General features: G+C 41.3%; 1 protein-coding gene across 1 annotated transcript in view; it reads right to left on the reverse strand.

Annotated features, from left to right (window-relative positions):
- Positions 1-4,055: 4,055 nt before the first annotated feature.
- cckbrb (cholecystokinin B receptor b) overlaps positions 4,056-14,058 on the reverse strand; it is a 32,613-nt gene continuing 22,610 nt past the window's right edge. The window contains exons 4-5 of the mRNA XM_076264050.1: positions 11,036-11,163; positions 4,056-5,464 (exon numbers count right to left, since the gene is read on the reverse strand). Of these exons, the coding sequence (XP_076120165.1) occupies positions 4,890-5,464; positions 11,036-11,163 (703 nt within the window). The 3' untranslated portion in view covers positions 4,056-4,889. The remainder of the gene's footprint in view (positions 5,465-11,035; positions 11,164-14,058) is intronic.

The following is a 14,058-nucleotide window of genomic DNA, read 5'->3' on the forward strand; positions in this document are numbered from 1 at the left end:
TTGATGTATAAGGGACTGTTTGTTATTTATAAAAGGGGCCACTGGAGGGATTTTGAGTGCTTCAATCAAAAGTTGAATGACCCTCCCCTACCTGCAAGAAATTTTTCAACGACCCTCCAGCAAAATTTTCTAAAAAGACATGACCCTACCCGCCCGATTGTCGATGTCTTCCGCCCACACTCTTGTGCTCTATGATTACACACTGACTTGGGCTACAGTTCTAGAATCAACCTCTGTTTTCTGATCTTACACATAACACTTCACCAAGATGGTGGCCATTTCAGTAGATTTACTCACTAACATTGTTGTGGAAACACAATAAGCATGGAAACTTAATGCACACTTCCTGCAACTGCATTAGCCTACTTGAAATAAGTTACTCCACTAGTATTCATATAAAATAAAACAATAAAACATTGAGACCATTCAACAAAGCACACTGGGTAGCCTAATAACAAATTCAACACATGACCTGGTTGCTATGGACTCGTCTCTAGGCTTCCTCAGTCATTGTAAAGCTGCCGAAGCTGAACCAGAGAGGGTTAAAGCTAGTAATCAAGGATCTTTGGCTGAACATTATCCAAAACTCCATTTCTCAGACGAGCATCAATTTGGGAGCTTGCATGCCACCACTCCTTCCTTCTCAAATTACTTGAAAAGGCTGTTTGCACAATTTCACAAATAATCACCGAAACATACCTAACATGCCAACTTTTTCCGGGTTTATCGTGTTTTAACTTTCCTGTCTTGCCGTTTTAATATTTTCCCGTAGAATATCCCATTACTGTAATACTCTCATTAGTCCTGCCATCTGGCCTGTCTCTGTGTTGTCCTGTTGTTACCCCCTTGCCCTTCCAGTGAAACAGATGTATTCAAATCATCGTTTTGCTTGCTTGAATGCGAACTTAGAGTGATGTTAACCTATTTAAGTTAACGGCGTTGTCATGAGAGCACGATTCATTGGCGCTTGCAATGTTCGGCCGTCTACGTGCGCACCTGTCTACTATCAGACTACTCAGCTATGAGTACACAAATAATTTTCCCTGTTTGTATTCACTCCAAGTTGGCCTACCATAACTTACCAACTCTACACTGTAGACCATAAACTGGTTATTTATATGAAATAACTAAATATATTTGTTCAACTTTATGAAGCAGAATTACGCACTGCTACTTGGAATGTACACATTTTTGTTTGTGCAGGAGAGAGAATGACAGCGATTAACAAATTGGACAACTTGCTGGTTACCAATAAATACTATATATTTTTTTGAAAACAACAAAAACAGAAAGGATGGAGACAGCAAAGCTATAGATGGGCAGGAACAAGGTCAATTGGTAGAAATGCTTGTCAAAATGTGTGGATGAATGAAGCACAAGTATGCTTTACTATGTTAAGCATGCACACTGTTAGGTTAAAGTTAAAGTTAGGCTACACGGTAAACTACAAGTAAACCAAAGGTAAATTTAGCTTTTTTACGGCTGGATAAAGTTGACCAAATGAATATAGGCTGTTAGGCGTAAATAAAGTAGGCTACTTTGTTGCTCCAACCCTTCCAACGTTAATGGGGACGAATGTTGACATATCCGTATTTTGGGTGAGAAACCCGGGAACGTTATATGGCGACAGAATTCATAATCAAGCCACTTTGATATTTTGCTGTTTTCATGAATACAAAAGATGGGTGACCCCCCCTCCTAGACAAAAAAAAGTTGGGTGACCCTCCCCTCAACAAAGAATAAAAAGACATGACCCTTCCCTATTTTCCTCCGGTGGCCCCTTCAATAAATAACGAACAGTCCCTAAGAAGAAAATATATAATGAGATATATAATATATAATTGATGTATAAAGAGAAGATATATAATGATATATATATATATATATATACTGTAGGGTATGTGACCCTGCAAGGCGAAACCAGTCGTTTTGGTAAAATTTACAAATTTAAATATTTAAATACAAAGTTAATGTGCTCACGTGAACGGCAATGGACTAAGCTTTCCAACGATATGTATATCGAGGGTATTGCAAAAAGTATCGCTAGGATAACCGCATCCAAAGTTGGCATGGTTCTCCTGTCACGATACGCCAGAAGAGGAGAAAATCACCTTTTTAAGTAAATTGTCACGTGCGATAGTGTGGACACAGCTATTTTTAGCCTTACGGTAGCGTGACTTTGAAGCGGATGACTGACTATGTCCAGTTTTATCAACCGAGTGAGGTGTCACTTTAGAATATAATTAATGTATTTCTGGGAAAGTAAGGGGAGAAGAAGTTCTATGTACACAGATTGTGTAGGCTATAGGCCCACTTTTAAAATGTGCTACTGCTACGTCAATGGAAAACTTCTCCTGGTCCGTAAAATGACGCCAGGATATTTCTAAAAGTTTGTGCTTTTGACCGTTCGTGCCCTGAAAGGCAAGTCTTTCACATTCATATTCGGTTACATCTGCCAAGAACGATAGAGAGCTTACACATTGAGTAACGAGTAGCCTAATGCAGTGTTTTTCAACCTTTTTTGTGCCACGGCACACTTTTGACACTTAAAATGTCCCACGGCACACTAACATCCTGTGTGAAGAAAAAATAAACATACCATAGCCTAAACACAGATATGGCCTTATTATGGCTTCTATGCAAGACCTGCTCAATAAAACAAGTGCACTCTGTTTCATTTGTAGGTGACTATATCTAATTTAATTGTTGTTATGAACTGGATATGTGATGATTCTGTGAATACTGGATATGGGGCCCCAGTTGTACAATGCCTGCATACCACAAATAGTGCAATCATACGAGCATGTGGTTATAAATTCTTTGATGCAACAGTTGCTTTTTTGGACCAGTGAGTGACATTTGGGTAATTTTCTGCGGCACACCTGATGATCTCTCACGGCACACTAGTGTGCCCCGGCACAGTGGTTGAAAAACACTGGCCTAATGAGTAGGCTACATTTTAGCTCTACCGTAAAACCTTATAGCGGCGTGGACAAATGGAATGACTGCTAATGTGTTTAATCTTCACCTAAATAAAGTCAGGGTTTAACAGTCAAAACGTATGTTTATCCGTGAAATTTGTTCACAATATGAAAGTGTAGACTGTATACTGTCGAATTATGCAAAAACGTGAAATTCGACATATTAACCCGTACGTTTGTTTATCGTGGATTTTCTCAAAATAGCACTGTGCGCAAGACGACTGGTTTCGCCTTGCAGGGTCACGTATAAGGAGAAGATATATAATGAGATATATAATATATACTGGTAATTGATGTATAAGGAGAAGATATATAATCTGCTTCTGAACAAACTCTATCCACTGGTCCATTCTGTTTTCTTAATTTTATGCATTTTAAACTTACTAGGAAATGACAGAGCAAAAGAGAGAAAAATGAAAGACAGGCTGCATAGAAATAAATGAGCATTTCCTTTATGCAGCGGTGCATTCTTCTCCATGGTAGCGTTTTTTTCCCTTCTTTTTTTCTTTCTGTGAGCGTCTTAATTAAGTTGCGTAAAAAGCTGGAGCCTGGGCTCCGGGAGCGCAGACACAAAAGCGGCCATAAATCAGCCCATGGGGTAAAATGACAGCTCTTCTGAAGCGCAGCCTGCACCATGGGCCTTCTCATTGGACAGTCAGCGCAAGGGTCAGGGGCAGCCACTGCCGTGAGAAGTGAATGAACCGGAGGAATCAGGCATGAAGGACGACTACAATAATGCTTCAGACCCAGACAAAAAAAAAAAAAAAAACAGACGGAAGAATGGGTAGATTCTGTGATTTGCCAGAATTAAAGAGGGAGTTAGAGAGGGTGAATTGGGAGAGACGGAGTCTGGTGCACTCATTCCGTTTGTTCTCAGGAACAGTATGAGAATATGAAACCATTATCATTTGGTAACAAAGAACATTTGGACATTTGGATTACATTAGATGCCAATATTAAATTCTATGCAGGGATTTTGGGCTGGGAAATAGATACTGAGAAATGGTGGGGGCGTGATGGTGGTTTGCATCTCAGACAAAAACTGCAGAAGACTCAAGAATCATAGTCGAGCGCTGAACGTAAAGCCATGTAATTCTTACTGACATCGACACAGACAATCAGTACATTCCACCAACTCTGAGAGCCAAACCCCACAGAACAGTGACTAAAGAAGAGTTCAGAGCAGGCACTTGTAGTCCACGTCACAGAAATGCTTTCAGCGCTTAAATAGTAGACATTACAGTACATCACCACAAACGCAAAGACACGTAACAATCAAAACATTACAAGTAGCAATATTTTTTTTTTCTCAAATGCTGCTACTACATTATTCACCAAATGAAGTAAAGTGTAACCTAATGATTCACCAGTAAGTCTATTTGAAGCCATGTATCACAGTGCCAAAATAAGACATAATGCTTGTACTATACTCCTTTACCAGTTCTCCACTGTGGGTTAGTTGTATTTCATGACTAGCAAAGTAAAAGACCAAGTAAAAGACAACAATCATGGTTTGCCAATAAAGCTCACTTCCCCAAGCTTAAGGCAATTATTGTACCTGTTAAATGCAAAAAACATAAAAATAAATACAGCAGGACAAGGAATAAGATTAATGTACACCACAGATAGGCATATTCACTACTCAGCCACAAGTGCCATTTGATAACTCTATCAAACTCCACACTTCATCCCCAGTCCAACCTCTACAAACAGCCTACGGCTATATTCACCATCACCCATCACATACACCATATCCAACCGATGCACCACATCCACCACATCCACCCCTCATCTATGACAGTGTATGTATGTGTGTGTGTGTGTGTGTGTGTGTGTGTGTGTGTGTGTGTGTGTGTGTGTGTGTGTCTGCGGTAGCAAGAGGACGGGGTGCTTGGTGGTGGTCGTCGTTCAGCACGGCCCCATGCTGCTGACAGTGGTGTAGGTGAACTTGGACATTGACGCCCCCATGGCTGTGCCGTCCTCCTCTCCGAGCGCCCCTGTGCCCCCGCCGGCCCCTCCCCGCCTACACACCCGTCGCCTGCAGCACGGTCGGCAGCAGCAGGAGAAGGTGGTCAGCAGCGCCTTGCGGAAGCGCTTGTTCATGAAGCAGTAGATGACCGGGTTGACGCAGGCCGAAGTGTACGAGAGCAGCTTGATGAAGGAGATGGGCGCCCCCGAGAGGGCGCGGTGTGCCGAGTGCATGTCGAACGCCTTCCACGTGTTGACGGCGTACAGCGGCATCCAGCAGACGAAGAACAGGGCCACGATGACCACCAGCATGCGGATGACGCGTTTTTTGGCCAGTAGTTTGGCCTCCGACGTGTTGCTGCGCGGCCGCTCCGCCTTGGTGGAGCCCTTCGCCGCCGTCAGGGTGGACATCTCCATGGCGTTGGGACGCTTGGACACCTGGATGTAGCAGCCGTCGCCGTTGTCATTGCCTGTGGTGGCAGTCGCACCAGCGGCATTCACACCATTTGTAATGCCTGCAAATCGTAAAAGAACAAATAAATGTGTTTCAGGTAATGGATGATATTTCCATTTGATTGAACAGAGAAATTAACTAAAAGGTCAGTGAACAATTCATACTAATTTGTTTGTTGAACTACAGCTAAACTCTTAGCAAACCTGTAACTTTAAACTATTACTGTTGAGGTGTGTCATGCACCAAACCAGGAGATAAGCATATCTTTCTCCATCTTCTCCGAGGGTTGGCTGCACTAACATGTCAGGGCCCATTCAAGATGTTGTGCATACCAAAACAAAGCATGTTATGTTCCAACGGACTGCACATGAATGAAACTGCATTTTTGCCTCTTTTGTCACAACAGCACTGGCGCAAGGTGCACTTTTCTTACTCATACATAATGAATTCATGACATGGCAAAACCGTGGGAGGAGGAATGTTAAGAATGACTGAATAAGAATTCTGGCATATATGACAACTCTGACATACATGAAATTAAAGTTTCATAGTACTCTGTTTTGTCTGTGAAAATGTTCTGCCTGAAACCAGGTGTAATCCATATTGAGGTTAAAGGAGACATTTTCAGACACAACCATGTCAAAAGCAACCTATACTTGTCATACTTGTCATAATGTTGCTTTTTCATGTCATCAACTTCCCAATGTAGATACTTGATAGACTATTAAATCTGTTATAGTCAGGCCCGGGGTGGGTAATCTGGAGAATTCCCGGTGGGCCGCTTCACTTTTGGGCCGGTCGAGGGAAAAAATATTGACATTTGTCACGTTAGTCTATCTTCCCTTAGCCTATACATGACACCGCTCCGCATTCTGTGCATGACACCGTTGCCTCTGCATGGGTTGTAGCCTATGTGAGGGAGTTCTCCCCTCCCAGAAAGAGTTGGTTGGGTCCATATAGCCCGTCTTTTCCAAAAAGTTTTCTCAGATACGGATAGCCGGGCCAGCCCTACTGTAGCCATAAGCGTCAGGAAGGATGGATGGTAGAAAGAGGCCAGGAGGTACTGAAACTGCCAGGTAAAATGATGTCAAATGTGCCAAGCAAGATTTTTTTTAAAAGGACAGACAAATGTGGCAACTGGTAAAGAGAGATAGCCTATAGTCAATGATTATTAGCAATGTAATTGGGCTAATAATGGACATTGTAGTGTTGTCAAGCTATTTGCAAGCACATTACTTAAAAAATAGCCTTTTGTATCCGAAACAGGAAGTGAACTGTTATCTCAGCCAAGATTTCACATATCAAAACCAAACTCAGTGCATAGACTCAGGACCCAATAAGGAGAAGGCTCAATAAATTTGGTGAATTTTGACCACTATGGGGGCGCTATAATCACAGGAAGTAGGTTCATATCTCAGCAACACTTTCACATATCAAAACCAAACTTGGGACCCCATCCTGAGGACACACAATACATTTGGTGACTTTTGACCACTAGGGGTGCTATATCTCAACAATTCCAATTCAATCCAGTCCATTCCAATCCAGTCCAGTCCAGTCCAGTCCAATCCAATCCAATCCAGTCCAATTCAATACAATCCAATCAACAATCACATGAAGTACGCTCATATCTCAGGAATCCCAATCCAGTCCAATCAAATCCAGTCCAGTCCAGTCCAATCCAATCCAATGCAAATATTGATAACAAAACTGAAGCTTGATCTGTGTAGGCCTATCCAGTAAAAAGTGTAGCCTCTGAGCAGCAGATCAACCAGTCTACCACTGAAAATGATGAGCCCGAAATTAGTAATGAGGAGGCCATGACTACAGGGACAAGTAGAGAGGATAAATGAAAGTTATTTAATGTAAGAAAGAGCAATTATGCTACATGATAAACCTATATGCCTTGTTTGCTCAGAAGTGGGTGTAGTAAAGGAGTAGGCTAAATCACCAAACAACAATATAGCCTACCCATGCAAAAAACATGTAGCCTAAACATTAGTTCAATATGCCTCTTTGTGGAAGCGTGGGATAGGCTAAATTTCAAAGGCTTTCTTTCTTTCTTTCTTTCTGTTTTTGTTAACTTGTGGAATAGTGGAATATTTTTTGTTCAAACTTCTCAGTTGAAGTGAATTATTATATAACCTTTAAACCTTTTGTTGAACCATGGTACTAATAAAAACTACAGGATAGAAAGAGCTGAAATGTTGCTTCATTTATCCAATTTCCACCACTATGGAAAACGTGGGCCGGTCTTGGACCTGAAACTCCTGGGCTGAAAAGTGGCCCCACTCCGGCCCTGGTTATAGTCTAGCTGCACAAATAGTTTGAGTATTTTTTCAGTGGAGCATGCCCTGCATCTCCATTTGTTGACATCTTACTTTCATGTATTGTATTACTTCATGATCACTAAACTTTTCATTCCTTTTAATGGAGTTGTCAGTTCACTCCATTCAATTGTGATTGAATGGTCCCGCTCAGTTGTGAAAATTACAGTTAGAGGGTGGTGACGAGCGCTGTGTTCCTGATGGGGTGAATAGTTCAAATTCAACATAATATGAATGAATGAATGGCTATAACCCTATTACCTCAACCTGTTCTTGCACTGAAATAGTTTTTTACTCTACCTTGTCTACATTATACTTTACTCTCCTATTTGTCCATATTATTTATGCTGGCCTCTAGACCTTACTCTTGCACTGTTGCACTGTTGGACTAATGTTGGACTACTTTTTGCACCTTCACCATGACACTCACTCTCTTGAGCACCTTGCCATGCACACATAACTAAAGGACTATGGTTGGACTACTTTTTGCACCTTCACCATGACACTCACTCCCTTTAGCACATTACCAGTCCCGGCCCTGTCACTACAAGCGTCTTATGCTTGATCACCCTCAAGCACATTGGACTTTCTTAATTTAATTTATATAGTGTATTTAGTATTTAGTTTTTGTTCGTTTTCTTATCTTTCTTATCTTGTACTGTCTTTATTGTACAGTGGAGTTTAGTTATATGTTTATACTTATACTTATGTTTACCATTTGCAGTGTTGGGCAAGTTACTTCAAAATCGTAATGTACTATGCATTACTTATTACTGTCATTTCAAAGTAATTTGTTACATTATAATATTACTGTCTCTGAATTGTAAGGCATTACACTACTATTGCATTACTTTTAAGTTACTTTCACCAAAATATCTAGAAATATGGATTTGCCATTCTAAATGCAGTTTATTACGCTCAATGCAGCTCATTGCTCTTCCAATGGAGGGAGATGTGGTATAGCATAATGACTGAGCTAGGCTTAAGGCTAACAACATACAGTAAGAATGCAATAGGCGCAGTGCTCATGATGCAAAACAAGGAACAATCATAGTCAGAATTTTGTTAAAAACCGACAAAAGGTCAAAAAGTCTGGTAAATTGTGAAATAAATACTGTAACTTTAAGGCCTAGGCCTGCTCAATAGAGAGCCTATTGTAAATTAAAGATTAATAAAGACATGTCAAGATGGTGGCCTACTGGCCATTTCGGTGCCCTAAGTGAGTGGCTTTGAGTGAGTGACATTTAAATGATAACTTACACCTAAAGTAAAATAAAAGGCCTATTATACAGACCATTACTGTGTGTTTTTTAACATTAATTTCTGAAGAAATGCTGTTTTCTTATAAATGGTGCACAGTCACTTTAAGAGCGTTGATCTTTACGTTCTCATAATGCCCTTTTGTCAGCTCTTGTTTACAAGCCTTGTTTGTTGAGTTACATTGATAGCACAATATTAACAATAACATGCACAATGTTAAGTTGTTTTAAGCAGCCTTCATTGCTTTGGAAAGTATGCAATGACATGTTGCTTCACATTTCGTTTTGCAAATAAAAGTGAATTATGAGCCTGGTATCCACCTAGCTATCTGAATGGATGTTTTTGTCGACTTCGCCTATCATGTGCTTCATGTAGCCTAAATGCTTGGGAAACGAATCATTGAAGACCCACCAATTCCATTTTACTAGTACTACGTGGTGGAGATTGAGAGAACCCAAAAAGTATCAAACTTCCATGTACCATGGTGTTAGTGCATTCTGACATTGTAAACGTTATTGATGAAGACTGAAACGCAGTTTGCAGTTAAGCTACTATTCATTGGTTACATTTGGGTACCCCCTCTGTCCTTTGGTGCCCTACGCAAAGTGCGTGATGCGCGTGGTGGGAGCGGTGGCACTGCCAGGCTACACAATCTTTTTTTCTGCATTTATATCCCTTTATTCTCTTTAATTCAAGTTCACAGCTCAAAGCTGACATGCACTAGAAGAACATAGTTTGTGTTTTATCAAGAATAAAAAAGATTAGCGTGGCACCACTTTAGATGTTTCATTAAATGACTTTTTATTATTTCACTATTTCGCGAGGCATAGTGAGATCTTTCCGTTTCGCACACAAAGTGCACTAACTATTATGTTCTTCATATCCTTGTCTCTGACAAGCTAAAAATAGTGTAGGCTTATGTCCATCCCGCAAATAGAGTCCGACTTTGAGTCTGCTGCAGCCACAGTCATCTTCAACCAGTATCAGCAGATACGTTCTACTATTTTGCACAGATTTTTTCTCGTCTGTTGTTCTCGGGGTGGTGTTTGCGAATATGTATCAAAACAAAACAAGCGCTTAATTTTGGGTTAAAATGCATTGCATGAAGTTTGTACCGAGTAAATATTACCCAATTTTTTTTTTGTAATGCCTTACATTACCGCGTTACCGCAAACAGCAATATATTACAGTAATTACATTACTTTTGTAACGCATTACTCCCAACACTGACCATTTGTGCTGTAAGTGCATGTTGTGTGTGATGTCTGTATGCTACTGAGACCCTTGAATTTCCCCAAGGGGGTCAATAAAGTATCTATCTATCTATCTATCTCATATGGCAAAGCACAGTGTGCACTCTCTGTGGACTGAAAAAGTAATTGTTTACGCTGCACTTTCTAACTTACAGTATGTACATCGTTTGGATGTGGCTGTCTTACATAGTTCATGTTCAATTAAATGTTTCCATAAGCAAGTCTACGGAAATTGTTTTTCTAAAAATATTGAAAAGGCAATTAAGGCTTAATAGTGCCTGGGTGAGTCAGTATATGGCCCTTGCTGCATCAAAACATCAGGCAATTTCAACCTGGAAGCAATTCTCATAGATGAAAGACAATATTAAATACTCTCATGATGGCACAAATGGCAAAAGTGCGATTTGGTTTGACTGACACCACTTGTGATTAATGAATATGTTTTTCCTGGAAAAAGTGCTCATGAAGATTCTCTCATTCTCTCTCTCTCATTCCCTCTCTCTCATTTTCATATATTTTATAACAGATGGCCTGTCTATAAATACAAATATGCTCTAATTCTGTCATTAACTTGAACATCAGGAAATGCTGTGCAGGAGGATTAGCTCATTGCAGCATCTCACTTTAACATAGCCAAAGGGGGTTAGATCACTTTGACCTTATGTCATTAAAAAACGGACCGGACACAGCTGACTTCACTAAATGGTACAGACGCAGAGAGAGAGAGAAAGAGGGGGAGAGAGAGAGAGAGGAAGAGAGAGAGAGAGTTAGAAAGAGCGAGAGAGAGCTTACCGCATTGGCCCGTCTTCTGCTCGAGCTCAAACTGAATGCCGCGATAGAGCTCTCTGGAAATTAAGCCATACGCGATGCACATGACCACTCCCGGGATGAAGAACAGCACAGAGAGCAGGAGGATGTACCTAAACACACAGCACAACACAGCACAGGGCAGGACAGAGAACACACACACAATTAGGGATGAGAGGGAAATAGAACGGGAGAGGACACCAACGTCCATACATGATCCGGGATCTACTGTAAACTCTCCAGCGCATCTCTGCAGAGGCGGTATCCCTGTCCACTCAAACGTTTCTCAGAGGATCTGTGACAAAGGCCATCAGTGTGGTTGAATAATGCGTTCCAGCTGCCACGCCAATGAGCTGAGCTCTCTGATGATGGGGTCGGAGTTCACGCTTAATACACCAGAGACCCGAGTTCAAGGCTCGCTGGAGTGACAGCTCTCCCCCTCTCATTGAGAGAGCAAAAGAATGTGTCTGTAAAAACAAGGCCAAAGACAAACAGAGCTTGTGCCTTGACTGGCTGGATACAAACTGCTCATATGTTGTAGGGGATGCAGTTTCATACATGGATGGTGGTGGTTGACACTAGATTTAGGTTTATCTCACTACAGGCAAAGCAGTGGGGAGGCAGCTACAGTATAGAAAACTTGAGATTAAAAGGTGACTGAGGTTTAAATCCTTGGGGCAGTAGAAAATCAGAGGCTTCTATTCCTCTATTGTGGACAGCCAATAAACAACGCACTTAACCTTCCATTGCCTCAGTGGATCTGCCAAGTGGTTGTGGCTATGACGGTGGTTGTGACTCTCTTACATGTGAGAGAGAGAGAGAGAGAGAGAGAGAGAGAGAGAGAAAGTACATCAGTGTAATACTGTGCAGGGCAGGAGACACTGATAGACAGCACACACTGATAGACAAGAGCAGAGACTGCTTAGTAAACCCATCCTAGGGCATCAATAATGAAAAAAGTAATAATCTTACTAGTAGTAATCCTTCTAAACCCTTATTGGTTGCACTGCTACCCTGTCCATATAATCTCGTCACTAGGGGAATGTACAGTACAGGGAGAGTATTTCTCAATGTGTTGAGGATGGTGCTGATACAGTTCAAAGAAGCACTGTGCCTTTAAATTCCACAGATATGGTATAATCGACAGTGGGAAAAGACAAAGGAGAATCTCAACTGCTTTAAGTGAGCAAGGACACATGAGATTTAGATGTGTTGATAACTCCATATGAAACATACACACACACAGAGAGAGAGAGAGAGAGAGAGAGAGAGAGAGAGAGAGAGATGATCACATGCTCCCTCACACACACAGATCCTCCTGATGTTTCTAGGGAATCTTTTTTTTAGCATGGCCAGCCAGGCAACTCATCTACACCCAGAGCACGCTGCTCAGCCTGAGACTCAAAGATCTGGCGCAAGTTTAGAGCCAGAACACAAACAAACAGATTTGGCATTCTAAATGCAGTTTATTATGCTCAATGCAGCTTATTTATCTTATAATGGAGGGTGATGTGGTAGCATAATGACTGAGCTAGGCATAAGGCTAACAACAGTAGAATGTAATAGGCGCAGTGATGGCTCATGATGCAATACAAGGAACAATCATAGCCAGAATTTTGTTTAAAAGTCTGGTAAATTGTGATAAAAATGCTGTAACTTTAGGCTTAGGCCTATTCATTAAAATCATCAGAGAGCCCACTACCTGTATATTGTAACCCAAAACTTAAAGAAATGTCAAGGTACACAACACAGTGCCACTGCTGGCCATTTTGGTGCCCTAAGTGGGTTGGTTTGCTTCGAATCGAACCTGGTGAAATACAGTATTAACCTGTCATCATATGGCCAACTATAAAGATGTAATTTGCCTGTTCCCAGGGATGGGTAGTATTTCTGAAACATGTAATATATCGGCATGTCGGCTGACTCAGACACTGCTCTTGTTTGCGTGCCTGACCTACCCCCACCTCCCAGCCTCCTAGTCTCTCCACCTCTGCATCCCGGTGACACCCAACGACCTAAGCCACCATCACCTCACGCCCTGCCCCCGCCTGACGCCTCCTTGCCTGTGCCTGTTGAGGTGCCCATGACTCTGGCAGCCTTGACAGGGACATCAAGGAGGTGGTCATCCCCCAGCCCCCACACCCCCTCAATACCAGTGCAACACTCACCTCCACCATCACAGGCTATCGTACCCCACCATCACTGGATATTGCACCATATTCCTTTAAGGGAAGAGGAGAGATAGACTTCTCCGCATAGTCTGTCTGCCTCTTCACCCCCTCCATGTTTGGATACTGTCTGTCTACTATAGCCACTTTTTACCACTGTCTTTCTGCCTCACTGTTTGCGTGCTATATTAGCACATATGCATAACCCCTCCCTCCATGCCACAGCTGAACTGTGGCCACACTTTCCTTTTCTTAATATAGTTATATATATATAAGATATATATAGACTTTATTCTTGCACTGTTGCACTGTTGGACTTACTCATTTGCACCATCACGATGACACTCACTCACACAGAGCACCTTACCTTACCTTACTATGCACAGAGAATCACAGGCTCAGTCCCTGCCTCAGTCATTGCAAGCGCCTCTTGATTGATTAATCACCCACTATGTGGATACTGTTTTTAGAATTGATTTAGATTAAGTGTTATTTAGTATAATTTGTATTTTAGTATATTTAGTATATTCTTTATCTTCTACTGTCCTTATTGCTTAGTTGTGTTTTTTTATATTATATACTTTTAATTACTTTTTTCTGCCGTTAGTGAATGTGTGTGTGATGACTGTATGCTACTGAAACCTTGAATTTCCCCTGGGGATCAATAAAGTATCTCAGTATTTCAAATACAAAATAGTATTTTGTCATTTGTATTTTATTGGGTTGAAGGTTTACCTGTGCAAGTTCACAGAGCAAAGGACACCGACAAAGGCAACCAGTCCTATTTTCTCCATGTCAAAATGAGATATCTCAATGAACCACAATGACATCAATAGATGG

The sequence above is a fragment of the Alosa pseudoharengus genome, unplaced genomic scaffold (genome assembly GCF_046254945.1).
Source record: "Alosa pseudoharengus isolate Yale_2024_CS ecotype anadromous, Long Island Sound unplaced genomic scaffold, YU_APseudo_1.1 YU_APseudo_1.1_scf_3, whole genome shotgun sequence".
NCBI lineage: Eukaryota > Metazoa > Chordata > Actinopteri > Clupeiformes > Clupeidae > Alosa > Alosa pseudoharengus.